Genomic DNA, 27,240 nt, shown 5'->3' with positions numbered 1-27,240 from the left:
TCTCTTTATTCTGTTTTAAAATATCTAGCCTAAACATGCTTTTACAAAGTGAAAGAGAATTTTACTAGAAAATTAACTGTAAAGTTATCAATTTGCCATACTTGTACATTTATCTTCAAGCATAAACATTCCCTGACCCTTTTAGTGCACTTCAGGGTTACAGAGGGCCGGTGCCCATCCCTTCCACACTGGCTGCAAGGGAGTCGCACGTCCTTGGCAGGGTACCAGACCTCTGCTGGGTCTACTAACACCCACATAAGGCCGGTCTGAAATGTCCAATTCCCTAAAAACATGCAAGTTACATTATGTGGGAGAATAACCTGAGCACCCGAAGTAAAACTCACATAGACATGTACAAAATGTGCAGACTCCACAGATAATGATGGTGCAGGGTTCAAAAGAGAGAGACTTGATCTGTGAGGCAGCAGCGCTAACCACTGCTCCACTGTGCCACCTCCTCAACAACATTTTTCAAATGAATATTATTTTAAATATCAGGATTAAAAAATGGCCTGCTGTCTAAATGTAAATAAACTTATCAACTGTACAAACTTGCCACACCCATAATGTCATCTAAATTTCTTCAAACAGCCACCACTATTTACTTCTTTCTAACCAGGTCTGTCTGTGGCACTCCATCAGTGGTCACATTCAGATCACACTTAGAAAAACGTATCTTACCTCATTTTTGTGTTTTAAGTTGGTTATAACTATATTCTCTAATTTAACTTTTCTGTACTAATCCTGATTATGCAGTACGATCATCTCATATTGTCAGAATACATATATGGACTATCAGTTTAAATTTAATTACATACGGTCTTTGAAGTTTACTATCTGTAAGTTTCCATATATTAAATAAGCCGTGATTTTATCTTTCAAGTCTGAATTTTACTCTTGCTTACTTTATAATATGGGATCTGATGGAGGGTGCTATATAAAATATATTGATGCACCAATATGGAAATTCGGAGCGATACCGATAACCGATATGTTTTTGTCCATCTTTGCCAATACTGATAATAAGCGATGGCCGATTATTTTTTTTTTTTTATTCAAGTATAAATGTTTTAAGGTATGCTGAAAATATATTATGAATTATCAAAGAAAGAACAGTTGCATGTGAAACAGAGATTAACTTTTTATTAACTTGCTGAATTTTATGCTCTTCTTTGCTATATAAGCAGCCAGTACTTAATGCGGGGGAAAAATTGGAAGATATGGCTCATCTCTATAGAACAAATATTCCAGGTCATGTACAAAATAATCTGCTTAACCGTACACATTCTGAGTAACTTAAGCACATCAACACACCATGCCATTACATGACATGGCATTGGGTATATTAACAAAAAAATGAATGCGTATTCTTTGTGCTATAATCAGATATATATTACTTTAAGTAAAGCTAAAATAAAAGGTACAATGATGCCAATTAACCTAGGCTTAAGTTGGCTTCTTTAAAAGTACAAATGGTAGGTTTTTCTTAACAAAAAGAAGCATTCCTGCCTTTTCACCAGCAAGCCTGATTCTCTTTTCATTTACTATATTTGACACAGTTGAAAAAAAGGTGTTCACTGTCTAAACTGGTACAAGGTGCCGATAGGTACTTGATCGCTGCCTTGGCCAAGGTTGGGAAACGGGCTGTATTGCCTTTCCAATACTGGAAGGCGCAGTTATTTAGATAGGGGGCTCGCTGAGATAGTTGTTAAGCTGAAAAAAATGTTTACAAACTTTTACCTACGTTATAATAAGAAAATAATAAATTATTATTAGGTTGACCAGATTTGTGGTAAAGAAAAACAGGACAACCATACCAACCACTGCCATTAATAAAAACTTGTAATGTTGAAAGCTTGATATATAATGATTACACTTTGTAATGCAGGTGTGCCTTGAAATGTTGAGAGACTGCTGTATATTTCAGGGTTATTTTGTCTTAAAGTAATGCTTACATGAAAACTGGAATAAATCTTGTCTTAAAATCTTTTACACGTGGTTCCGAGCGACACTCCCCGAAAGGGCAGCACGTCCCCAGAGAGGGTCCTACTATGTCCCCAGGGTCCAACATGGCACCCTGGGACATCTCGTTTCGGCACCCCCTCCAGCGCCGACGCACCCCTCTGGTCTGCACCGCTCTCGCCCCCTCCGTCCCCGCCAGCCGGGGCACCATTGGCCTCCCGTTCCAGGAGGGCAGGTTCCACACGGTGTAGGTCCCAGCGCTCGTCAGGGCTTCGGTCCTGTGGAAAGAGAAAAGGGAGGGCCAGAAGCACTGCCGGGACACTCGCACCGAGCGTCCCACCGGTCTCCGTACCAGCAGCGCTCATATATCGAAACAGCCCACGACTTGCCTGTTTGGCTCATCCACCACAGGTTCCATGCCCATCCTCTCGATGTCCACGGGGCCGCTCTCACAGGCGGCTTGCCCAGCAGCACCAGGGGATTCCCTCTGCCTCCGCAGAGGACGGCCTTCCTCCGGACGCTTGCACCCAGCGAGACGTCCCCTCCTATCGGAGGAACCGGCATTCACCCCTCGGTTCCTCCTTCTCCTCTTGGACGCCTTGATGGTCTGGGTCTGAGCATGGCAACAGCTCAAATCCAGCCCCGTCTGCATCCCTGCAGAGCGACGGGAGACTGCCGCGGGCTTGGAGCGCAGGGCGCTAGGACCCAGGGCACTCATCAGACCCTGTCCCACCAGCGCCTGCGTACTCGCTCTCCTCGCTCCGTCGGCCGTCTGCACTGGCGCGTCCGCTGTTGGGGATTTGCCTACTCGAAGCCGGTCTTCCTTTACACAGTCACGGCCGTATTCGGCGAAACCCACCTCATGCTTTATGGGGACGGCAAGACTTCCCTTTCCCAGCGGTACTCTGTCGGCCAAAGGCTCCAGCGTCGCGACGATCCTCCGTGCTACTTGGCGTCTCTCCCGACGCGACCGCCTTCCCCCTCAGCTGCTTCAACCGTACAACGATAGTACCCAGCAGCTGTAACAAAGGCGACTCGGCGGGCCGAAGGGATCCCTCCGGCACGCGCTGAGCCGCTGGCGAAAACAGAGAGACAGACGCCGGTGGGCATACCTGTCCATCAGCCCCACTCGTCGCCTGCCTCCTGTGGGCCACTCCCTCTGGCCCAATCGGGTCTCTTCTTGGCACGAGACTGGCGTTCCTTGGTCCCGCCTCTGTACCGTCATTGGCGGGCACACAAGACACACCGGCCAATCCGGTGCCTGTCAGCTGTTGGGACATCCGGCCCGTGGCCATCTTGTCTTCCCTGCTCTGGGTGCGGTGACGTGCCTCCTCGCAGCCTCGCAGCTGCTGTGCTTCCTTGAGCTGCAGCGGCTCCGACTTTGCAGCTTCCATTTCTGCCGCCGTTGCGCTGCCGACAGCCCGCGGACCAGCGCGCTCCTGCCACCGACGCGGATCCGGGTCGTCCCTCCCTGAATGAAACAAGGTTTGTCTGCCCCCAAAGGGCCGGTTATTGCAGGGCAGGGCACTCACCTCCCGGCTTCCGTCACTCCGAGGCCCCTTCCTTGGTGTGGCCATCTTTGTCACCACACTGGCCTGGCCGTCCATCCAGACAGCGCGACTCCCGGAGCCCACTGCACTCAGGCGATGCCCGTTCTTTCTCTTCCGCACCCGGGGATGGCCATTCTGTGGTCCGGCGGCGGTCCCTGGGGTAAACGCTCCGCTGGTTGTGCACGGGCCGCTCCCGCGGCCAGTGTGTGGGGTCCGCTGCTGCGCCGGGCCGTCCACAGAAATATCTGTTTTTCTCGCAGGTCCCCACCTTGGAACAGGTGGAGCATCCTGCCGATTATGCCACTGTGGACGCTGGCCCGGACACACACAGACGGACATCATATTTCACCCAACACACGTTTATTTACAAGTCAGTTTACAGTTTAGTGCACTCACAAACCCCAGTGCCTCCAGCACCGATTCCCCCAATGTCCAGTGCCTTTCTCCTGGCCGCCTCTAGTCCTCCCTCCAACTCCATCCTCTTCCTCCCGACTTCTGCCGATGACTGGAGGGAGGCGGCCCCTTAAATGGGAACCCGGATGGGCTCCAGCTGCTTCCCGGCATTTGTCCATAGCCACACCCCAGTGTGGCGGAAGTGCCGGCTGCACACCCGGAAGCCATCCGGGTGTCCCCTGTCGTCTTCCCCCCAGCACTTCCTGGTGTGGCGGAAGTGCTGGGCTCCCGGGATATTCAGGCACTGGGGCGCACCGCCTGGCGGTGGCCATGGGTCCTACAGGGCTGGGCTTCCAAGCCCTTCACCCGAGGCCCCCAACATAACCAGGGCGGACGCCCCCTCGCGGTCTGAAGGAGGCACAAGCGAGCCTATTTATATTATATATATATATATATATATCTATATTTATATTTATATATATTTATATATATATATATATATATATATATATATATATATATATAATCTCATTTTTAATGTAGGTAGATCATTTCGACCTGGTCATTTCAAAAGTAGCTTACAAGCCGAAAAACTGTGGGCACCCCTGGCCTAGCCGAACAATGACAGTGTTAACAAGCCTGAATTGTATCGGTTGTCTGTATCAGTTAAAATGTACATATCTTACTGATTTCAATGTCGTCATTTTTAATGATCATCGGCCGATAACAATACAGTTCCTGATATATTGTGCATCTCTAATAAAATAAGCACTGACTTGACTCCTGTCTTTGCACTGGGGGAAGAAAACTGGTTACAGAGTTTACATAAACATAAAAAATGAGAAATAAACAATTATTGAAATTCTGTTCATTCACACAAAGTACTTAACACTTCAAATGTAAAATAAATGATGTATTTTCTAGCTCCAAGAAACCCTGAAAAAAGTCCACAGAGAAGATGGATGAATAAAATAGATATATGCCCAATTTGGACAAATTATAAAAATACTACAGTCAGAATTAACTGCAACTGCCAAATCAGGTTTTTCAGGGCTGCAGCTATATTTGTCAGTTTTTGTCTTCCTCTTTCTAATGCAAAATTAGGACCTGGATGGCATTTGACAAAGCTGTCCTGTATTATCCTTCTTTGTGCTAACATTCAGTGGTAAGTCAGGCATTCATGTATAACATGGAGGTTTATAGTTTAAAAGATATACAAAACTGCTGCGTTATCAAGGGGCATCAGGTATCTGCTCTCTTTCTCGGTACAAATGACATCACAAATAATATGGCACGTTTACATCTAAAGCTACCAAGTCATGGCTCTTCTGTAACAATTTTAAAAATAGCCAGGCTATGAAGCTAATTCTCCTATATTATTATAGCCTTTTCTTTTATATCTGGTTTAGCAGACATGTGTATTTAAGCTTTTTTGATGTTTTTAACTAAAGGTAGCAGAAAGAAAATTAAAATAATCTTGTAAAGATACCAGTGAGCATGTTAAATTAAATCAATTAACCACCACCTATATCTTATATTGAGCTATTAGCAAAATACACTACAACAGTATTGTGCTTGGATGATTACATTATCAGTAGTATCATTTACCATCATTTTCTGAATGACCTTAAATATGTGGACGTTTTCTGGTCAGTCTCTTTCTGTAAAGTCCTTGATTACAGTCATTGCCTGGTGTTTTGATAAAACACATTAATAGATTCTTCTTTCTGAGTGTTAAATGACTGGCATACTCCAGCTAAATAAGGCTGCATTCATTTACTGTTGCTAGCTGTAGCTCAACAGAATAACTAGTAACATGGTGAGCGGAGTAGAACATTTTATATTACAGTGAAAAATAAATACATCTTGAGCTCAACACCATCTTCTCTTCTTGCAAGTAAAACTTTAGATAAGTTATGCTTTCTACGTAAGACATAAAACACATCCTGGATTTTGAGCAAATTACTCTGCTACCCAACCAAGGGTACTGCGGTTAGAACTGCTTGTGTAATGGAACTTGTCTGCAGCATATTTTAAAAAATAACCTTTAGCAGAATAATAAACATATGTAAACTGCAGTGAATGTAAATGTACTTTTGTTTTTTCCAACCTCAGTCTGTCTCCCATTCTGGGCTGTAAAGTGTCGTCTTCTTCTCCTTCTTCTTCTTCTTTTGGCTGCTCCCATTAGGGGTTGCCACAGCAGATCATCTTCTTCCATATCTTTCTGTCCTCTGCATCTTGTTCTGTTACACCCATCACCTGCATGTCCTCTCTCACCACATCCATAAACCTCCTCTTAGGCCTTCCTCTTTTCCTCTTCCCTGGCAGGTCTATCCTTAACATCCTTTTCCCAGTATACTCAGCATCTCTCCTCTGCGCATGACCAAACCAACACACTTTTGCCTCTCTGACTTTGTCCCTCAACTGTCCAACTTGAGCTGACCCTCTAATGTACTCTTTTCTAATCCTATCCATCCTCGTCACACCCAGTACAAATTCTCCACCCATTCCACCCTGCCTGCACTCTCTTTTTCACCTCTCTTCCACACTCCCCATTACTCTGTACTGTTGTTCCCAAGTATTTATGGTCACTCATGTGCCTTCGCCAACTCTACTCCCTGCATCCTCACCATTCCACTGACCTCCCTCTCATTTACACACATGTCTTGTTCCTACTGACCTTCATTCCTCTCCTCTCCAGAGCATATCTCCACCTCTCCACGGTCTCCTCAGCCTGCTCCTTACTATTGCTACAGATCACAATGTCATCAGCAAACATCATAGTCTGCTGGGACTCCTGTCTAATCTCGTTTGTCAACCTGTCCATCACCATTGCAAATAAGAAAGGGCTCAGAGCCGAACCCTGATGTAATCCCACCTCAACCTTGAATGCAACCGTCACTCCTACCACAGAACTCGCCACAGTCACACTTCCCTCGTACATATCCTGTACATCTCTTACATACTTCTCTGCCACTCTCGACTTCCTCATACAATACCACAGCTCCTCTCGAGGCAATGTCATATGCTTTCTCCAGGTACACAAAGACGCAATGCAACTTCTGGCCTTCTCCATCAACATCCTCAGAGCAAACTTTACATCTATGGTGCTCTTTCTTAGCATGAAACCATACTTCTGCTCACTAATCATTACCTCACTTCTTAACCTAGCTTCCACTACTCTTTCCTATAACTTCATGCAGTGGCTCATCAATTTTATCCTCCTGTAGTTACTAAAGTCCTGCACATCCCCCTTATTCTTAAATATTGGCACCAGTACACTTTTTCACCACTCCTCAGGCATCCTCTCACTTTCCAAGATTCCATTAAACAATCTGTTTAAAAACTCCACTGCCACCTCCATGCTTCGCTTTTCCATTTTTCATCCTCTTCAGAGCTGTTCTTACTTCCTCCTTGCTAATCCGTTGAACTTCCTGATTCATTATCTCCATATCATCCAACCTTCTGTCTCTTTCATTCTCTTCATTCATCAACCTCTCAAAGTAATCTTTCCATCTGCTCAACACACTCTCCTCACTTGTGAGTATGTTTCCATCTTTATCCTTTATAACCCTAACCTGCTGCACATCTTTCCCAAGCTTAGTCCCTCTGTCTAGCCATTGGTACAGGTCATTTTCTCCATCCTTATTGTCCAGCCTCTCATATAACTCATCATATGCCTTTTCTCTAGCCCTTGCCACCTCTCTCTTCACCTTGCACCTTATCTGCTTGTACTCTTGTCTACTTTCTGCATCTTTCTGACTATCCCACTTCTTCTTCGCCATCCTCTTCCTCTGTATACTCTCCTGTACTTCCCCATTCCACCACCAGGTTTCCTTTTCCTCCTTCCTCTGTTCAGGTGTCAGGCCAAGCACCCTTCTTGCTGTTACCCTTACTACATCTGCTGTAGTTGCCCAACTGTCTGGTAACTCTTCACTGCCTCCCAGAGCCTGTCTCACCTCCTCCCTAAACTCAACTTTGCAGTCTTCCTTTTTCAACTTATACCATTTGATCCTTGGCTCTGCCCTCACTCTCTTCCTCTTCCTGATCTCCTACGTCATCATACTTTCCAAAAATAAATAAACCTTTCTTTACATTTACTCAGATGAACTCGTGAATCCTTTTAATTATAGTTTAAGTTCCCACATTACACTTATCCTGCCAGGATGCTGTGGTGGAAAATGAGGGTTCACAATTTTTTGAACGTTTTTGAATTTCAGCATTCTGTTATCGATTGCTGTCATTTTTTCAGTTGCAATAGTAATGCAGTGTTTGGGAATTTTACGTACTTTGCCCATCAGTATTGGGGATTTTTTATCACTTTTATTGAACTTTTCATTTATAACAGCTGATATGTTAAATAAGGCAGTGGGAAGTAAGAGTGTATAAAATCAGGCTCATAAAATGAAGTGTTTTGTTTGCACTTTTGTTACGTTATATAGCCCTGGAAGTAACAGTTTCCATGAACAAATGCTTGACTGTTGTATAATGTAAAAGACAGAGCAAGCAGCTAATTCATTGTTTGGTTCTTGCTTTTTTCTTTAAATGTGATTTGTCAGACCTAGTAAATAAAATTACACTTCTCTGCATACACTTAGCTCTGTGTTCACCAGTTTTATTCATCTGTTTATTAGTTTTTGAACCAAATCGGTCCACTATTGGTTCCCAGTGAGACACAGTCTGTTTTAGAAAGTTCAGAAAAGCACGAGCTATCCGTGGGCATTACAGTGCACACTCACATACGTCTGGCCAAACAGTAAACCTTCACACCTTTTGGATGAGAGAAGGAGTTGGAGTATCAAGTAAAACAAACAAATGCAGTGAAAACTACAAACTCGACACAGACAGTAACCAAGCTGACACTGTACCCAGAGTCCTGGAGCTATAAGGCAGAAGCACTATCTGCACTGCAATTATCCCACAATGTCCCAGTTGTAACTTAAACTCAGTAGTAACTGGATTATTGTACTATTTTACACAATTAATGTTCATAATCATACATAATTCAAGTTTATGGCTCAGTTGTGTTAAAACTTGATGGTGTATTATTTTTTCATCTTACATTTGCCTCTTTTCTTCCTGAAGCATGTAGTCTGTTTGATACGTCTACAATGACAACAAAAAGTGTTTAATATGAAATGCTGTTTTCATCAGTTTTTAGCACAATCTTACCAGACAAAATGTGGGTGGGGACTATAGCAGCTGCATGACCGCCTCAGAGACCCGAGTTCAATTTACTTTTCAGTTTGCATGTTTTCACATTCCCTTACCTTCCACCTACTAGTCCTGTTCAGTTAGTTTATGTTCTTCAGCAGTACAAAGTCACAGTAGTTATTCTTCCACTTCACATGTCTAGGCGCATGGAGTCAATTCCATGTTATGTAACTTCCAAAGTTGGGTATGTTAAGTTAATTGGTATGAATAAGTGTGGATGTCCTGGGCTGAATTTTATAATAAACAGTGTCGGGAATTTATATGCTGGGGTTGGCATTTAAGACTGGGTTTTATAAAGAATGATATGGTCACTATGATCTACCCGATTTATTCTACCATATGCACGTAGTAAATTTATCCACTAACACTTTTTCTTCACTAGATGGAACTTGGTTGTAAAAGTAGACATTCAATGTCAATACCAGAATTAATCAAGATATTTTCATCTACACAAACTCTTTGAAGGTGTTTTGTAACAGCACACTTTTTAAAATAAGTTTGTCAGAAAATCACTTTGTCAGGTTTTTCATATTTGCTGTTGTCAGATTGTATGTGTATGAGGGAAACATTATCTGGTTAATGACAAGTAAAGGAGAGTAGTATTTAATGAGCAAGTCAAATTCATTCACATTCACAGTATCACCAACTCATGATGTCTTAATTTTTCCAAATTACTCCTACTTTTTATTTACAGTTGAACAAACTTTGCAACTACCTTAATGAAATCAAGCTTGTCGATTGTAGATGAATCCATTATTTCGGAATTCCTGTATATTTCTTACTTTACACCCTTGATCTATCGAAAGTGGGACTTGAGTTTTCTAAGGTATAGTGTATGTAACAAATATGGAAATAAGTAATTAATATATTTTGTAACTAAAATTAGTTTCCGCATGCTGTTTCTTCATTCAAATGTTATTATTTCAGTTGAGTGTATGGACCTACTTGGTCCCTTCTTTTGGTCAATGACAGCTCCCTTGAGTTCTTGCAGTTCTAAAGTCTCATGGGATAGTTTTAGTCACTTTCTCTCTTTTATACTACATTGTTTATTTAGAGTGATCTTTTCAAGTTATATTAAAATTAATGCTTAAATTGTATAAAATACATTCATTCTATAAATACAGATGTGTGTGCCAAATTACTCTACCCTCTCCTTCATGAAACCATCACATCATTTTTGAAGTTCTAAATGGCATTGTGGCATGTCACCTTATTTTTACTTTTTCTTCTTGGGTCATTATGAGCAGCCTGTTTCCATTTTAACTACAGGATAGTAGCTGTGGTGCACTGTGCTGCACAGATAAAGGCGAGTGAATACCAAAAACGCATTTTATTGCCAGGTATAAATGTAATATACAGAGATAATCTATATATGAAACCCATATTAAAGCTTGTCTTTGCAAAAACTTAACAGTCCTTGTTAGCAGTCCTTAGCAGTCCTGTATGCAGCATGTTTTGAATATTGATGTGGCAGGTTGCATTGAAAAGATCTAAGGGCCTGATGTGGCCATTCCAAAATTTTTAATGTTTTTTTTTTCCTTAATCTTTCTGATGTTTCCTTGATTTTTCATTTTAGATCAGCTTGCTTCCTGATCAGCTAACGGACAGATGGTCTGATGGGCAGAATTTTGGTGTTCTTTCCTCAATGGCAAGTCACCCACAGCAAAGTATCTTCATAGAATGACACTACCGTGAATTTTTGGAAAGATACTTTTATTGTAGAATGCTTTGTTATTTTTGTCTCTAGACATAACTGTGAACATGTCTGCTAAAACGTCATAGTTTAGAATCATCTGTCCATAGTAGATTGCTGTTGAACGTTTGAGGATCATGTAGGTTTATTTTGGTGAACCTGAAATGAGCAGTCATTTTCTTGTGAGGAATAGTTAATACCTTACCAAGAGTTGAATTCTTTTCAAGGGTCTTAGCTGATGTGGTATAAGATAACAGATCCCTGCATGTCATTAGTTGTTGTAATAGTGTTGTCAAAAGGTACAGGACACAGTTTATAATTGCATAACAGAATGAAATTGAATCCAGGGAATTTTAGAAATAGTTTAGCACATGCTTCCAACCTGTTACTGTGACGTGATGTCTCTGTAGAAAGTGTGTAGTCATTTGTCAGGGCTAAAATTGGTCGCATTTATATTAAGCAGGGCTGGTCTCAATCAGGTACAATTGTTAATCTAAGTAGTCAAATAGTTAGCATTTCCATAGCATCTTTACATATTCTGTTTTAATCTTAATATGTACTGTATATTTTAGGGTAGTTGTTGCCATCATTTTTGTCGAGCATATTGAGGTGCATTCAAAATATGAAATGTGCAATATAATTTTGTATTTATTTTTTTAATAGCTGACCCCAATTATCCCTTAAATTGGTTTGAGTTTTGGGTGGGGTTAGAATGTGAAGATTAATAAGTTTTTTGCACTTGAAAATTGCATCTTTTTGTGATTTTTTTATAATTTGAGTGCATGGTAATTATTCATATTTTCCGTCAGACTCTCCTACAGCCAAAAAAATGATGTGACCAAATTTACTGAAAAATGAGCAGTCATGCAAAAATTCAGCCAGGAGGTAAATGGTTTGTTTTTTTTCCTTTCCAGCATTTTAGGTAAATTTAGTCTACACATGCTGTTGATGTCTTCCTGGCAGTAAAACCAGGAAGCATTGGAAAGCATTGATTTTACTGATTTAAAAACTTGTATATTTGGATCAGACATTTCCTGGAAATTGCTTCATAAAGAAGTTTGATCAAAGCAATATTGGTTTTACACCTGAATTCAAACGAAAATTGCACAATCCCCTTCTCCCCTACGCTGATTTTTCTCAGTGTGTTGCAGGCTCCCTTTTAATTGGTTGGTTTCTGCCTTTCACACAGTGCAGCCCGAAAAGTCTATGAACCTGAAATTGGATAAAGCAGGTTTGATAATAGTGGGAGCATTTTTATACAAATGATAAATGACAGTTTTGAAATTGCTGTTCTGTTAATGCAGTATTGCATATGTAACCACTGACTCAGCTATAGTCCTGGGTAAATCAAGAGACACGTGTCAGATGATTCCCGTTAATATATAATGTGGCCTTATTAAATGATGTGAACTAGCACATGATGAACAAAATAATGGTCAATAAGCTTTAAATCAACCAAAGACACCCATAATGTTCATATATGGAGGCTTAGCTAGATTTAATTAATTTTTTTCTACAGTATACAAAGACTGAAAAACAGGTGTTCCTATTTACAAATGTATATGTGGAATAGCTGGTTTTGCATTTTCTTTTAAAGAAAGGCCAATCCTTTGTGGTTATCAAACATTTTTTTCCCATTAAGCAATAAAAATAGGACAATGACTAGTGTTTAAAGCAAAGAGTAGGTGAGGTCCTTATAAGATATTTTGCTGTTTATTTTTTCCCTTTACTACAGTAACAAGCCAGATGTATTCATTCCTAGAATACCATTCATTTGCAGCAACATGCCTTTTGAATTCAAAAGAAGTTGGTTTCCTGTTCAACTGTCCTTTGCCATGTGTGTCAATTAGGCAAAAGGCCAGTCAGTTAAAGTTACGTTAAGCAGCTAGAAATAAAGTGCTTGTGCTACTAAAGGAAAGCACAGTGTCATATGCTCATAAGTACTTTCCACAGTAATCTCTGAATAAATTGATCATAGGGAGAACACTGAAATTCAGTCCAAAAATAGCACTGAAAAGAACATTCTCAAAATTGACAAAGGTCATTTGGATGATGTTGACGAGTTAGGTGAAACTGGCATAAACAAGATATGCTGGAAATGAATTGCTGCATTCCAGAAGAATCATATTGCATGTCTAAGGAACAATAACTTGGATGTCTTGTGGACACTATGAAAATGCTGAATTTTGGATTAAACCAGTGAGACCTTTAGTAAAATGTCAGTGTATTCTATCTCTGAGGATACATGAGAAATGCAGTGTAATGTACCAGTAAATACAAAGCATAACACAGGAAGCTCAGAAATGTTATGTTTTGGAATGGCCTACTGAAAGTAATATCATTTTAAATCCTTAAATACACTTAACCCAATTCGGTGGTTTGGGGGATTACCATCTGTAATAACAGCATCAGGCATGAGGACTGAAGAAGATACCAGTCTATTACAGTGCCTACTTGAACTTCCAAACTGAATTGAAATATTTTGGCCTGACGTGAGCAGTTATTGCAAATCCAACAATGTCAATAAGTTTTGTATGAATCAAAATGTCTCAATGTACTGAATTGATAAGAGGGACATGAAACATTTTCTTTACGTCATTAATGGTCAAGAAGATGACATCGTTTTTACCACTTTTTTCAACAAAAAAGTAAAGTTTGGTTTAGTGAGTTCAATGGTGAAGTATAGTGCAGTATTTTATGTTTTTATTAATACATAACTGGAACTCATTTGTTGTGGAGTGACTTATTAATTGTAACACAAGCATGGGATCACACTGCTTGACTTTATGTTGTGCTTTTACTGGCAGTTCTGTAGTGTGACACCACTAGTGACTCAGTCACATTGGTCTACAACAAAAGCAAAAATTAGACAGACTACTGAGTTAGCTAGTCATCTGTTTGCTCACCTTACTGCTCATTATTGTTTGGCTGCTGTTTAAACAAATCAGTTGAACTTAAGTCAAAAGCCCTATGTGCCATAAGCAGCAGTAACGTTTTGCTAGTCAAGAACATATCTAGAGTCAAAACCTACAGCAACTACAGCCCCCTAGGACCTGAATATGACAACCCTGGAGCAAGCCAGGAATTGAAGCAACAGTCTTAAGCTGTAAAGTTCCTTGCCTTAGAGCTACATCATATTACCTCCCCAGAAAAGTTATTCGCTGCCATGGCCTGGCTATGAACTTTTGTATTTTATTTGCCTCAGTAGAAGATCCATGCCTGTACTTATCAAGCATCTACAACTACACAAATAATAATAGTAATTTTATGTTTAGCTTGTGTTATAAAATCATTCAATATTCGGTCTACATCAGCAAAATGAAGGCAGCTGCAGTAGCTAGGACACTGTCTCTCTCTCTCTTTCTCTCACTGTTAGCTAAGGTGGTCTCACTGCTCTGGCCCTCATTTTTTTCGAGGAATTGTTGGAGCATGTCAAAAGTTGAAAGGTTTTCAAGGTCAATCGAGACTCCAGAAGTACTGTGCAGGTGTGTCCTTCAAAACCCTTTATGCTCACTTGACCAACCAGGAATGTTAGAGTTATGAAGATACATGTGAACAAGAAGAAAGAGGCCAGCAGTGATAAAAGTTGTAGAATGTGAACAAATTTGGGATATACTGTTATTTAAGGTGGGAAAATGCATAAGGCAACCGGCTGGGTAGGCAGGGTGTGAAGATACCTTGTCTTACTTGGGCTCAGTGGGGCAGATATGCTTTTTTGTTTTCTGTTCTTTTTATCTATAACCTTGATCCACGTGATATTTTTTATTTGTTTTGTTATTATTTTGTTATTAAGCACATTTTTAATATTTCCCATTTGGCTATATCCTGGGTTTCAGGACTGCTCATCAGTTGCTTCTTCAGGTCACAGTTAGGACATTTGGGTGGTAATTCTAAAGATGCGGTTGCACTGTATAGAGTAGAGTAAGAGACTGTCATCATAATTATATACACCCACAACACATTCAGACACTTTGAATCTGCTTCTTGGTTGCCGAGGGCTATAGTTTATCCTGGTAGCACTAAACAAAAAGGGTAACCAACTCCCAGTCACACTAAGGCCAGTTAAACTAGCATGCATATCTTTAGTGATGTGGGAGGAAAATCTGTACAGGCCTTATGAGAATATACAAACTGCACACCGGCAATGACTGGTTGTGGGACTTGAACCTAGGATGCTGAATCAGTAAGGCAGAAACACTAATCATTGTCTCAATGTGCTACTGTCATCATATTCAATATTTAACAGATTATATTCACTAATTTCTGATGTGCAACACACATTAAAAAATGCACTACAATACAATCATACCAAAAATACTGAAACAGGTATTGCTTATACATTAAAAATATCAGTTTTACTGATGTTCATCATGTTGACAACGAAGAAATACAATTGTTTTCTTTAAAGGTGTTTCTGGTTATATTCTGGAAACTAAGAAACCTGAGAAGAAGCAGTTTGTCCGACATTAATTTGTAATTAATTTGTAATTGACTGTCAGTTAAAGCTAATAATGGAATCTCTGTGACTAGAGCCTATTTGTATAATAAGCACATACATTATTACTCATTTTGGGGCAGTAAATTAAAAAAAAGAAAATGGTAATCGGACCTTTTGAAGGTGATTTGATGCCTGTTGTATTTTTATATTTTCTTTAAATATACAGTATGTCAGAACATTCCCTCTTATAACACAGATTTAATTGCATAATAATGGAGGAAAGCTAGTAGGGCAAACAGGCATGGGAAATATACTTAAGTGACAATGTTTAAATATACAAATATAATAAAGAAGAGCTGGGTCTGTAGTCAGGAACCAAAGCAGCTTCCCAGAAAGATATCAGGGAAAACATTCAGAGAGGTGGCACCTCAAATTGACAGCTCTCTGATCTGAAGAGTTGCCCTGATTATAACCTGGGTTTGCTCAGACTAGTGTATCTAGGCTTTCAAACATTATGAGGACTAGATTTAGAAAACCTGCTTGTCTTGTTGAACTTAAGGGGAAAGAAGCAATGTTTGGTTGGCATTGAGGGTCATGAAGGTGATTCTGATTATGACTGGCTAGCTGTGGGTAGTGACCATGGGATGTAATGCATAAAATAAACCTAGAATTGGTATAATTCTGATATACTGAAGGATGTTAGAAATTAACTTGAATTTGGTTTGGTGTTATCTCACAGTAATTAGATGCCTTCCTGAGTTAATGTGTTTATTTATAACTAATCTTTGATGTCTTTACAAAAGAATAGGTGTGGGATTAATAGCTTTCGACTCCAATGTTTGAGTGCAAAGATCCGAATTAAAGCATGGCGGAGAAATCTGCAGCAAATCGCTGTAGACAATATACAGTCAACAAAATTTCTTTCAGAAATTTTTGCTGAAGAAAACTGAAGGAATATGTTTTGTTCCTTGCCATGGCTGGAATTGCCAGCATTGACTTGAGAATTCTTTATGAAACATTTCTTTTGTGTCCTACCAGGTGGCTTACTGTGACAGTGGTTTTAACTGAAATATGCCTGGCAGTTTGTTCAATTCCAAATAAATGAACTGTTATTTAAAATACTTCCAAGTAATAAAATAATCGTACAACACAGTGTTATGTGAGTGTAATCTGCAAACATGATGAGTTTCATCAGTTAAAAAAGTCCTGTAGAAATGTTTGTACATATTATAGATGTGTGTTGGGATACTCTCAAAACACGTGCTAGGAAGAGCACACATAGTTTTGGTTGACTTTAAATTGTTTGGCATTATATGAAAAGGTATAGTATTACGATTATGACAAATGGCATAAGCATTTAGCAATGTAGTTTATGCAGGCATTGAGGAAATCAATCGTGCCTCCAGGACTAGAACAGAGTAGGGTTAGGATACAAAAAAAAGTGCGTTGGTTAATTGGCACCAAGTAAGCATGTTGATGAAACAAAGCATACCAACAAAGCAGCACAACTGACCAAATTTTGCCTTCAGTGTAAAGAGATGTGACGTGGCAGTGAACATAGTAATGGATGCCCATGAGATGTTGGTTCTAGTCAGTCCAGCCTAATCCTTTACGTCTGTGGTTCCCAGACTCCGTCCTGAGCACCCAGTGTGGCTGAAGGTTTTTGTTCCAACCAACTTCTGTTTTTAACTGAACTCCTAGCCCAAATTAAGTGAGTTGTTATTTGACAGTTTCTGTGTTTGAGGGTCAAAGGAGAAATTACAAATGTAAGTTTGGTAAATTTGTAGTGTATTAAGTAGTTACATGGGGATAATGCAGATTTTTTTCCTTTTATCAACATTTTCAATCTGCTTTTCCAGGTGTTCTGGTTATTTAATCCATTTTTTTACCAAATTAGTGGGTCTGATCCTGAAGTAGTTTTAGCATTTCATCATTTAGTGTTGTTTGCCCAGGTGTCTGCACTGCTGGATTTTAGTTATCATTATGATGATGCAATGAAGGGAACAAACTACACGGAAAAGGGCAAAATAATCAGAAACAACAAATGAAAGTTAAGTATTTAGAGCTATAGCAAAAACATAAATATTATAAATGTCTTTTTAGAACACTAGCTGAAATTCCCAACAGGAGGAAAATAAAGTGTTTTTTTTAATTGTTTGAAGAAAATATAATAAAAAAAAAAAACCACAACTTTAAAAATAAAAATAAATTAACAAACAATTAAGACTCACTAATGTGCTTGTCTTACGGCCTTGTATGTATGTTATCATCACGCTCGGAACCGGCCAACTCGCGTGCGCGGTGGTGCTCAAACATAACAAAATTCTGGCATTCACCTCCAGCTCTCCCTCTGGTGGTCGTTTGGAGTGTCAACTTGATGATAACATGCATACAAGACTTCAAGATCACCATACTCAGAAGGGGGTGAGTTACAGCTGATTTCACCCTACAGTATTTTTAGTCGACCAATGAGTAACATGTGTACCAAGTTTCATGTAAATCGCTCCAGCCATTCAGAAGTGATGCTGGAACATACACACATACGTTGACTTTTTATTTATATATATATACACACACATATGTTAGGTCCATAAATATTTGGACAGAGACAACTTTTTTCTAATTTTGGTTCTGTACATTACCACAATGAATTTTAAATGAAACAACTCAGATGCAGTTGAAGTGCAGACTTTCAGCTTTAATTCAGTGGGCTGAACAAAAAGATTGCATAAAAATGTGAGGCAACTAAAGCATTTTTTTAACACAATCCCTTCATTTCAGGGGCTCAAAAGTAATTGGACAATTGACTCAAAGGCTATTTAATGGGCAGGTGTGGGCAAGTCCGTCATTATGTCATTATCGATTAAGCAGATAAAAGGCCTGGAGTTGTTATGAGGTGTGGTGCTTGCATGTGGAAGATTTTGCTGTGAACAGACAACATGCGGTCAAAGGAGCTCTCCATGCAGGTGAAAGAAGCCATCCTTAAGCTGCGAAAACAGAAAAAACCCATCCGAGAAATTGCTACAATATTACGAGTGGAAAAATTTACAGTTTGGTACATCCTGAGAAAGAAAGCAAACACTGGTGAATTCAGCAACGCAAAAAGACATGGATGTCCACGGAAGACAACAGTGGTGGATGATCGCAGAATCATTTCCATGGTGAAGAGAAACCCCTTCACGACCGCCAACCAAGTGAACAACACTCTCCAGGGCTTGGTAGGTGTATCGATATCCAAGTCTACCATAAAGAGAAGACTGCATGAAAGTAAATACAGAGGGTGAACTGCAAGGTGCTAGCCACTCATAACCCTCAAGAATAGAAAGGCTAAATTGGACTTTGCTAAAGAACATCTAAAAAAGCCAGCACAGTTCTGGAAAAACATTCTTTGGACTAATGAAACCAAGATCAATCTCTACTAGAATGATGGCAAAAAAAAACGTATGGAGAAGGCGTGAACATTATCCAAAGCATACCACATCATCTGTAAAACATGGTGGTGGCAGTGTGATGGCTTGGGCATGCATGGCTGCCAGTGGCACTGGGACACTAGTGTTTATTGATGATGTGACACAGGACAGAAACGGCCAAATGAATTCTGAGGTGTTCAGAGACATACTGTCTGCTCAAATCCAGTTAAATGCAATCAAATTGATTGGGCGGCGTTTCATGATACAGATGGACAATGACCCAAAACATACAGCCAAAGCAACCCAGGAGTTTATTAAAGCAAAGAAGTGGAAAATTCACCTGATCTTAACCCAATAGAGCGTGCATTTCACTTGTTGAAGACTAAACTTCGGGCAGAAAGGCGCACAAACAAACAGAAAGTAAAAGCCGCTGCAGTAAAGGCCTGGCAGAGCATCAAAAAGCCAGCAAAGGGTTTTCAACCAAGTATTAGAAATTAACATTTTATTTCTAGTTATTTAATTTGTCCAATTACTTTTGAGCCCCTGAAATAAAGGGATTGTGTTAAAAAAGTACAGTAGTTCTCTCACATTTTTATGTAATCTTTTTGTTCACCCCACTTAATTAAAGCTGAAAGTCTGCACTTCAACTGCATCTGAGTTGTTTCATTTAACATTCATTATGGTAATGTACAGAACCAAAATTAGAAAAAAGTTGTTTCTGTCCAAATATTTATGGACCTAACTGTATATAGATTAGCTGAAATATCCAGTGTTTCCTGGGAGGAAAATATATTTTTTTAATTGTTTGAGAAAAACATAATTTAAAAAAAAAAACAACACAATTTTAAAAATTAAAAAAAAATTAACAAACAATAAACCTGGGTTTGCTTCCCGGGTCCTCCCTGATAGAGTTTGCATGTTTTCCCCGTGTATGAGTGGATTTTCTGCGGTGGGCTGGCGCCCTGCCCGGGTTTTGTTTCCTGCCTTGCGCCCTGTGTTGGCTGGGATTGGCTCCAGCTGACCCCCCGCAACCCTGCATTAGGATATAGCGGGTTGGAAACTGACTGACAATTTGTATATATATATATATATATATATATATATATATATATATATGTGTATATATATATATATATATATATAATATATGTATATAATATATATATTATATATAATATATATAGTGTGGTCTTGATTTTAGCTGTTAAAGTGGTATGGAGGTGTGGAGTTTGTGTGTTCTTTCCATATCTACATGGGTTTTCCTCCCACAGCAAAAAAAACAGGCATGTTAGGTTAACTGTCAACTCCAAATTTGCCTATGTGGGATTTTATCTTCAGTGCATTCAATGCTGCCTGGATCGGTTTGCAGATGTCCCTTATTTGGATTCTGTAGGTGATAGATGCATTGCTGATTCTAGCTGAAATGCTTTTCCTGTTCTTTGTTTTTAGATTTTTTTACTGTCCAGAAATGATATTACACAACAGAAGCTGTTCTTTATTATTAGATGTCAGGTATTTGACACCAGTTCTTTTCATTTTTAATTTATCTGTTTCTTTGATAAATACTTTATAAAGGGTGTTGAATGGTTATGTAGTGGTTAGGTATAGAAAACTGGGTTTGTATCTTGGCCCAGTTGCTGATGGTGTGGAGTTTATTTGTCTGTCTTGTGCTCACATTGGTTTCCCCCCACAAATTCTAAACACCTGCCTGTGTAGTCTGACCTTCTGACCAGTGCTACCAAGACAGGCCACTTGAAAATATGCAATGGACGGAATGGATGGCTGAATTTTGTAAAGTAGCACATATTTAATAAAAAGCAGCAAAAATTTAGAGTAAAGTAATCTGAAGGATGAAACAGCTAAGTTAATATTTTTAGGTTCTACTTTAGCACAATATCGGCGTGCTTTATTCTTATGTGTAAACTGTGCTGTTCGGAAATTAAACAGAGGATTCAAAGACTTCTTTATTTTATATAGCTGGATGTTTATTTGACTGAAAGATTTTTTTTTTTTTTTTGAATGCACATATTTCAGAACTTGTCTTGTGTTTGTTTTGTGTTCCAACAGCAGGAAAGGATCTCGTACACACCTCCTAAGAGCCCTGTGTCAAACTACGCTTCGTCTCCGGTACATGTTCCAACACAAAGAGCCAGCAGCACCATGGAGGAAGAGCTAATCAGACTGCCAACACACCTGCGTGAGTAACTCTCATACATACGTACACAATGAAGGTTACGCACACACATTTGCTGGACACACTGCCTCAGGCAAAGGAGAAGCAGGAAGTTTCATTGTATTAACCTGTTACTCCTTTAGTGAGTGGATTCAGTTTTAAAGATACATGAATTATTTTAAACTCCATGTACACCGATAAGTACATATGTATTTTTGTCTGTGAGCTCAGGTTTTTAAAAATGTTTTAAAATTTTTGTAAATTCAGATAGTGACTCATTTATGGTATTTTGCCATGCTATTTGAATATTCAGATTAACAGCTAGTGTTTTACTATTGCATGTGTTCTGTGCGTAAGCAAGTAAATAGATATTGGTCTATTATAGTTTAGATATTTGTAGGTATTACCATAGTTAAAATTCAAGAGAAATAGTTGGTGCACAAAAAAAATAGTTGTTAGGGTTTTAATATATAATATATATTATATATATATTTTTATTTATTTTTTTCTCCAGCTCTTGGAGTTTTTTTTTTGTTTTTTCTGTCCACCCTGGCCATCGGACCTTACTTATTCTATGTTAATTAATGTTGACTTATGTTTATTTTTTATTGTGTCTTTCTATTTTTCTAAAGCACTTTGAGCTACATTTTTTTGTATGAATATGTGCTATATAAATAAATGTTGATTGATTGATTGATTGATTGATTTTTATTGTAGCCTTTGATTTACTTTATAACTCCTTTTTTCTAATATGTGATTTTTAACATAACATTCAGAGCTAACACTGTGAAATCTTAATTTAGTTCAGGGACGATTGGACATCATTTTTATGTTTAAAATATATGTATCAGTTTTATCTTGCCCAAGCCTTAATGCTTCCCTTCTTTTCCCTTACCCAATTTTGAACTCATTTTGTTGTGGACCTTTGGTTCAAAAATGATTAAATACTTTAATTGCAAAGGGTATATTTTCATTTTAAAAAATGAGAATTTCTGTGGTTATATTTGTTATATCAACTGTTTTCAGTACCTTATAAAATTTGCCATTCTCCAACCCTACTTAATTCCAGGTTCAGGGTTATGGAGAGTCAAAGCCTATCCTGAATGTTTGGAGTGAAAGGCAAGAAACCATCCTGGATAGGGCAACAGTGCATCATAGGGTCTGTTCAGTCACACATCTGCACTTACACTCACACTCAAGCCAATCTGGAATCACCATTTAACCCGAATTGCACGGCTTTTTGGGGTGTAGGAGAAAAACCCCACTACTTTTTTATTTTTTATTACTGATCTTTATTTGTCTTATTTTTAAAAGTCCTTTTTGTTTGGTAAATGTATCAGTAAATCAGGTTGCTGCAATAGGTTCCTGTTTCACAGGTTCATTTTCAGTAGTTTGTTGTATCCTTAGAGAGTGGAAAATCACAAACGCCATTGTCCATTGTAATCGGTTATGCCTTCGGGGACCTGGTCAGGCTTTTTCTCTTGCTAGTCATGTGCCAAAAACATGCTTTCTGAATTCCCTCTTAAGATCATTCCCCATTGCCACTCACATCCACATTTGCTGCTGTGCCTTTTTTGACTTTCAAAAGTGAAATTGCAGAAGGTAGAAAATAGACTAAGTTGCTACTCCCAAATTCACTTTGTTTAAAAATGTTCTAAAAACTAAAAAATATAAATTTGTTTTGATAAGAGAGTTCAAGTAATACTATAACACATTCTTCTTGTTCCTCTAGAGACAATTTCCTTTCATATTCTTAAAATTCTAAACTGTTTATCCTATTTGGCGCATAACTCTGTAACAGGGAAATGCAAGGCATGATAAATTCTTTTAATAAGACATAAATGTTTTGCAGGGTGTAATTTGCACAGTAGCACTTGTAGCATTACAAGTTATTATTATTATTAGTATTATTATTATTATTAAACATTTGGATGACTGCTTTATATAAGGTGACTTTAAAATATGGGTAAACAATTAAACTATATTCTAAAATTTAAAGCATTAGTTCAGGTGAGTTGAATGACGTACTCAGTATCACACAGTGAATCAAATGAGTAAATTGAACCAGCAACCTTAAAGTTTAATGTCCATTGTTTTAGCCGCTACACTTTACTGCCTTTCTGCTCAGAACACATGACAGTTCATCTTATCAGGAATCTTATTTAACCAATAAAAAAAAAATGAGTGCAGTCTAGGCTCTGTTTTTTCACTCCCACGTATATTAACAAAAATAAAGATAATGCATGGTTTTCCACATTGTTTTTGTAATACAGACCTGTTTGTTATTGATGCCATTTTATCTGATTTCATAGATGTTAACCTTTTAAGGTTGTTGGGCTGCCTTGATCTTTGTGGAGTCATGTGCAGCATATTATTAGCTGTCATTCTACAGACGACGTTATATTGTTTTCTTGGTGGCAAATCATATCTGCCTCTATAGCTGTTGTAATTATTTAAGAAAGAATGATTACTATTCTAATTATGTCACAGATTAAATATACTGTATTTTCGATAACATGTTTTAGCTGGTTTCCTCCCACAGTCCAAAGACATGCAGATTAGGTGGATTGCCGATTCTAAATTGTCCCTAGTGTGTGCTTGGTGTGTGTGTCCTGCGGTGGCTTGGCGCCCTGCCCAGGATTGGTTCCTGCCTTGTACCCTGTGTTGGCTGGGATTGGCTCCAGCAGACCCCCGTGACCCTGCGTTCGGATTCAACAGGTTGGAAAATGGATGGATGGATGGATGGGGATGTTTTAGCTGTAACACTGGCCTGGTGTAACAGTTCTTTCTGTTCTTAATTTCATTGTGAAATTGTATACTTCGCTCCTCCACCCCTCTATTTCCATACCAGAAACATATCAGAGTGGGTCATTATTAAACTTCCCCACAGAGATAAAAGGGGAACTTGCATTAACTGGTTCAACTTATTTTAAAGTAGGAAAGGCTGAATGTAGAAATAGAGGAAGTTTAAGTTTATTGTCATATGCACAGTGGTATAATGCTTTCTCGAATGGGACCTCATATCAACAGAAAGGAGTGCAGTCAAACACTAGATAGATAGATAGATAGACATTATTGGTATTCTTGACCTTCAGCGGGCCTATAATAATGACAATACAAGGTATTCATGGTCCAAAAAATAATATTAATAGGGAGTTTTTTTTATTGATTTGGCCATTGTTCTTAAAAAAACCAGAAGGTTGCAGATGCAGTTGCTGCAGTCATTTAGCCTGCCTGTACACTAATTGTAATAAAATGTTTATCTAAACAACCTTAATGTAACTTGATCATGTAAGTTGCATTGGGTCAGTGAACAATTATATAAAAAAAGAATAATATTAATAATAGTAATAATAACGAGTTATAGTAGTAGTAATAATAATAACATTTTATCTAGTGACTTGGGCACTGATCTTTAAATCAGAAGGTTGCCAATTCAGTCTCTGCCTTTGGCTCAATGTATGAAACTAAGTTAGTCATTTGTCCTGCTTATCTTTAAATTTAAGAAACAAATATGTAAATAACTGCACTGGTCAAGGGCCAACTATATAAATAATAACAATGCTAATAGTAACAATAACAATAGTTATGGTCATAATAATATTACAATATTAAATAACTTTTTCTCTTAAGTAGTTAAATTGTTGAAAACCATTGTTATGCGTGGTTGCTGCCTAAAGGCAGGAGTCAGATCAGTCAGGGTGAGCGTGGTTCCTAATTATGCTGTCTGCCTTCCTTTATTAGTGTAAATCTGCTCATATAATGGCTGGGGCTGTCTTCACTGGCTTCTCATTCATTAAGCACTACAGTATGTGGTTTATATTTAGAGACTGATATGTCTTCTACTGATTGATGTTGTTTGTCTTGTGTTCTATAAGTTTCCAATGCGACCATATGCATTGTCATAGTTCATGTTTACTCCGTTGACTGCTCTTTGTGCTTCTGCAGGGATGCATCTGCTTGTTTTTCTTTATTTATAATTTATACGCTCTTGAATTCCATATAACAAAGAAAATATGACAGTTCTTGTATATATATTCTTAAAGTTCCCTTGGGATCAATAAGTATCTATCTATTATATGCACTAAATGCACTATAGATCATCAATTATTGTATACCCGGGGAAGGACAGGAGCAATGAAATATATTCTGATCTTAGAAATATGTTTAATTAGGAAGCATGGGGTGAAACTTTTAAAATATTTATGCAATATATGTGAACATTGTAATGCATGTGAGTTGTAAAAGAGTTCACACTGAATAAGGAAATGCCTGCTGGTTAAGTCAGTATTTCCCGGTTGCCCTCAGATTCAGGAAGCAGATACTTGACTTTTATTTCCTTTTTACACTTTTGAAGTGCCTGACAAATGCTTCTCTTTCACAATTGTGTCTTTTTATTTATTTATTTATCTGTTGTAAAAGAACAGGTGGACTACAGGATCAGATTTTAAGAGGACAATGTTATAATTGTTAATAGTTCTTGATATTTACATTAACACAGAATTATGCTATAAATACTAAGCAATGAATATACTTTTTTATTGACAAAGTCTATACATATTTAGAAGTGTGGTGTTCAGTAGTTACATGGAGAGAAAAGTATTGAAATAAAACATTTCCAAATCAAATTTTTTGTTCTAATCATAAAACCCAAAGGTTGAGAAATTGTCATTAGCTGTAATGTAAATTATACTTTAGATTGTCCATCCATCCATTTTCTAACCCGCTGAATCCGAATACAGGGTCACGGGGGTCTGCTGGAGCCAATCCCAGCCAACACAGGGCACAAGGCAGGAACCAATCCTGGGCAGGGTGCCAACCCACCGCAGGACACACACAAACACACCCACACACCAAGCACACACTAGGGCCAATTTAGAATCACCAATCCACCTAACCGGCATGTCTTTGGATTGTGGGAGGAAACCGGAGTGCCCGGAGGAAACCCACGCAGACACGGGGAGAACATGCAAACTTCACGCAAGGAGGACCCGGGAAGCGAACCCAGGTCTCCTTACTGCGAGGCAGCAGCGCTACCACTGCGCCACCGTGCCGCCCTACTTTAGATTGTAAATTATTTAAAGCAAGTAATAATTTTTTTGGTGTTGTCATCTAAAAAGAATGCCACTTTAAACCAATCATTGGTAGCATTAAATGAAAACATGTGGATCATTTTGTTAGTAGTTCAGTGTAATTTCCCAATGCATGGTAAAGAGCATCACTCGCTATAACTGTTCCTGTGGTTGTTTTTTAAAAAAAAAAAAAGTATAAGTTTAGTGGCTTTCTGCCATCTCATATCTGAAATAGTTTTTTTTTGCAAATGTAACATGCGTAATTGATTAGGTAAGTGGCAGATACTTGTGCTTCTAAGATCATTATGATTCATCCTAGAATTTGATACAAAAGCTTCCATTACACATACAGTATACCGGTAAATGTTTACTCTGAGTAATGGATTTTCTCTTCCCAAAATTGCATTTGTGGTTTTGATGGTGTGGCAGCAATTTTATGATCATGTTTTGTTACTCATTGCTAGATTATGGGAAAAGAAATTGGGGATATTCGTTAGTATAAATTTGTTTAGTTGTTCTGTTGTAAATATAAATCAGTTTTCATTTTTTTCTTCATGACTTGGTTACTTTCAGTAATTTTTAAAAATGTATTTGACATATTTAGCAGTAAATATGGTAGAAAATAGATAATATGTACTATAATTTGTTTTTTGGCCAATATATTTTAGATGCTTCATTCTGTTAAGTGGAAAAATGTAATTGGCTTAGGATCTTAGGAGTTACACAGCTGGCCCGACAGTTTAGGGCTATTCTTTTACTTACTTACTTACTTTAAACTTTATATTATGTCCTGTGAATTTCTCCAAATAAGCTAGTGTGAAATAGCTTTGTTTTTCTACTTTTCTGCTAACCTCATTGACCACCAAAAATGAAAGTGAAGCAGGCAGCCATTTTTCCACCTTTTTCATCACAAGTGTTAGAGCTCATAGTGGTGTGGCTTGTGCATTGAGTACATCAAAAGTAAGCAATTTGAGCACATGCATACAGGAAAGATGTGAATTATTGCAGTACCAGTTTTTCTTTTTTCTACCTTTTTATAAATATGTTGTAGTTGTAATGTTTTTCTCTGAACTGATTTAATGCTGCATGCAATGTATTGCACTTCTTCCAGCTGATTTGCTATTCATCATTGTACCTTCTCATTATATACACAAATGTTTTGTTAAACACTGCCATCAACCCAAACAAATGTGCTTTGTTTGCCATCAGGTGCACTCTTAATGTCTGTTTTGCACATAAAAAAAGACTATTGTACAAAACAAAACTAGTTTAAAACAACAGAGCTGTGCTAAGAAAAACATGCATGGTGACACAGGTGGAACCAGTCCAAGACTG

The 27,240-nt window shown here is 38.5% G+C and overlaps 1 protein-coding gene across 3 annotated transcripts in view; it reads left to right on the top strand.

The window, feature by feature from the left end:
- Positions 1–27,240, top strand: part of etv6 (ETS variant transcription factor 6) — a 102,433-nt gene that overhangs the window by 18,408 nt on the left and 56,785 nt on the right. For 2 of the 3 annotated variants that reach the window (XM_039769479.1, XM_039769481.1), the window contains one exon: positions 20,728–20,857. In XM_039769479.1, coding sequence (XP_039625413.1) covers positions 20,728–20,857 — 130 coding nt within the window. The remainder of the gene's footprint in view (positions 1–20,727; positions 20,858–27,240) is intronic. The other variant, XM_039769480.1, reaches the window with a different exon arrangement.

The sequence above is a fragment of the Polypterus senegalus genome, chromosome 11, assembly GCF_016835505.1.
Source record: "Polypterus senegalus isolate Bchr_013 chromosome 11, ASM1683550v1, whole genome shotgun sequence".
Lineage (NCBI taxonomy): Eukaryota > Metazoa > Chordata > Cladistia > Polypteriformes > Polypteridae > Polypterus > Polypterus senegalus.
This window is presented reverse-complemented; position numbering and strand designations above follow the sequence as displayed.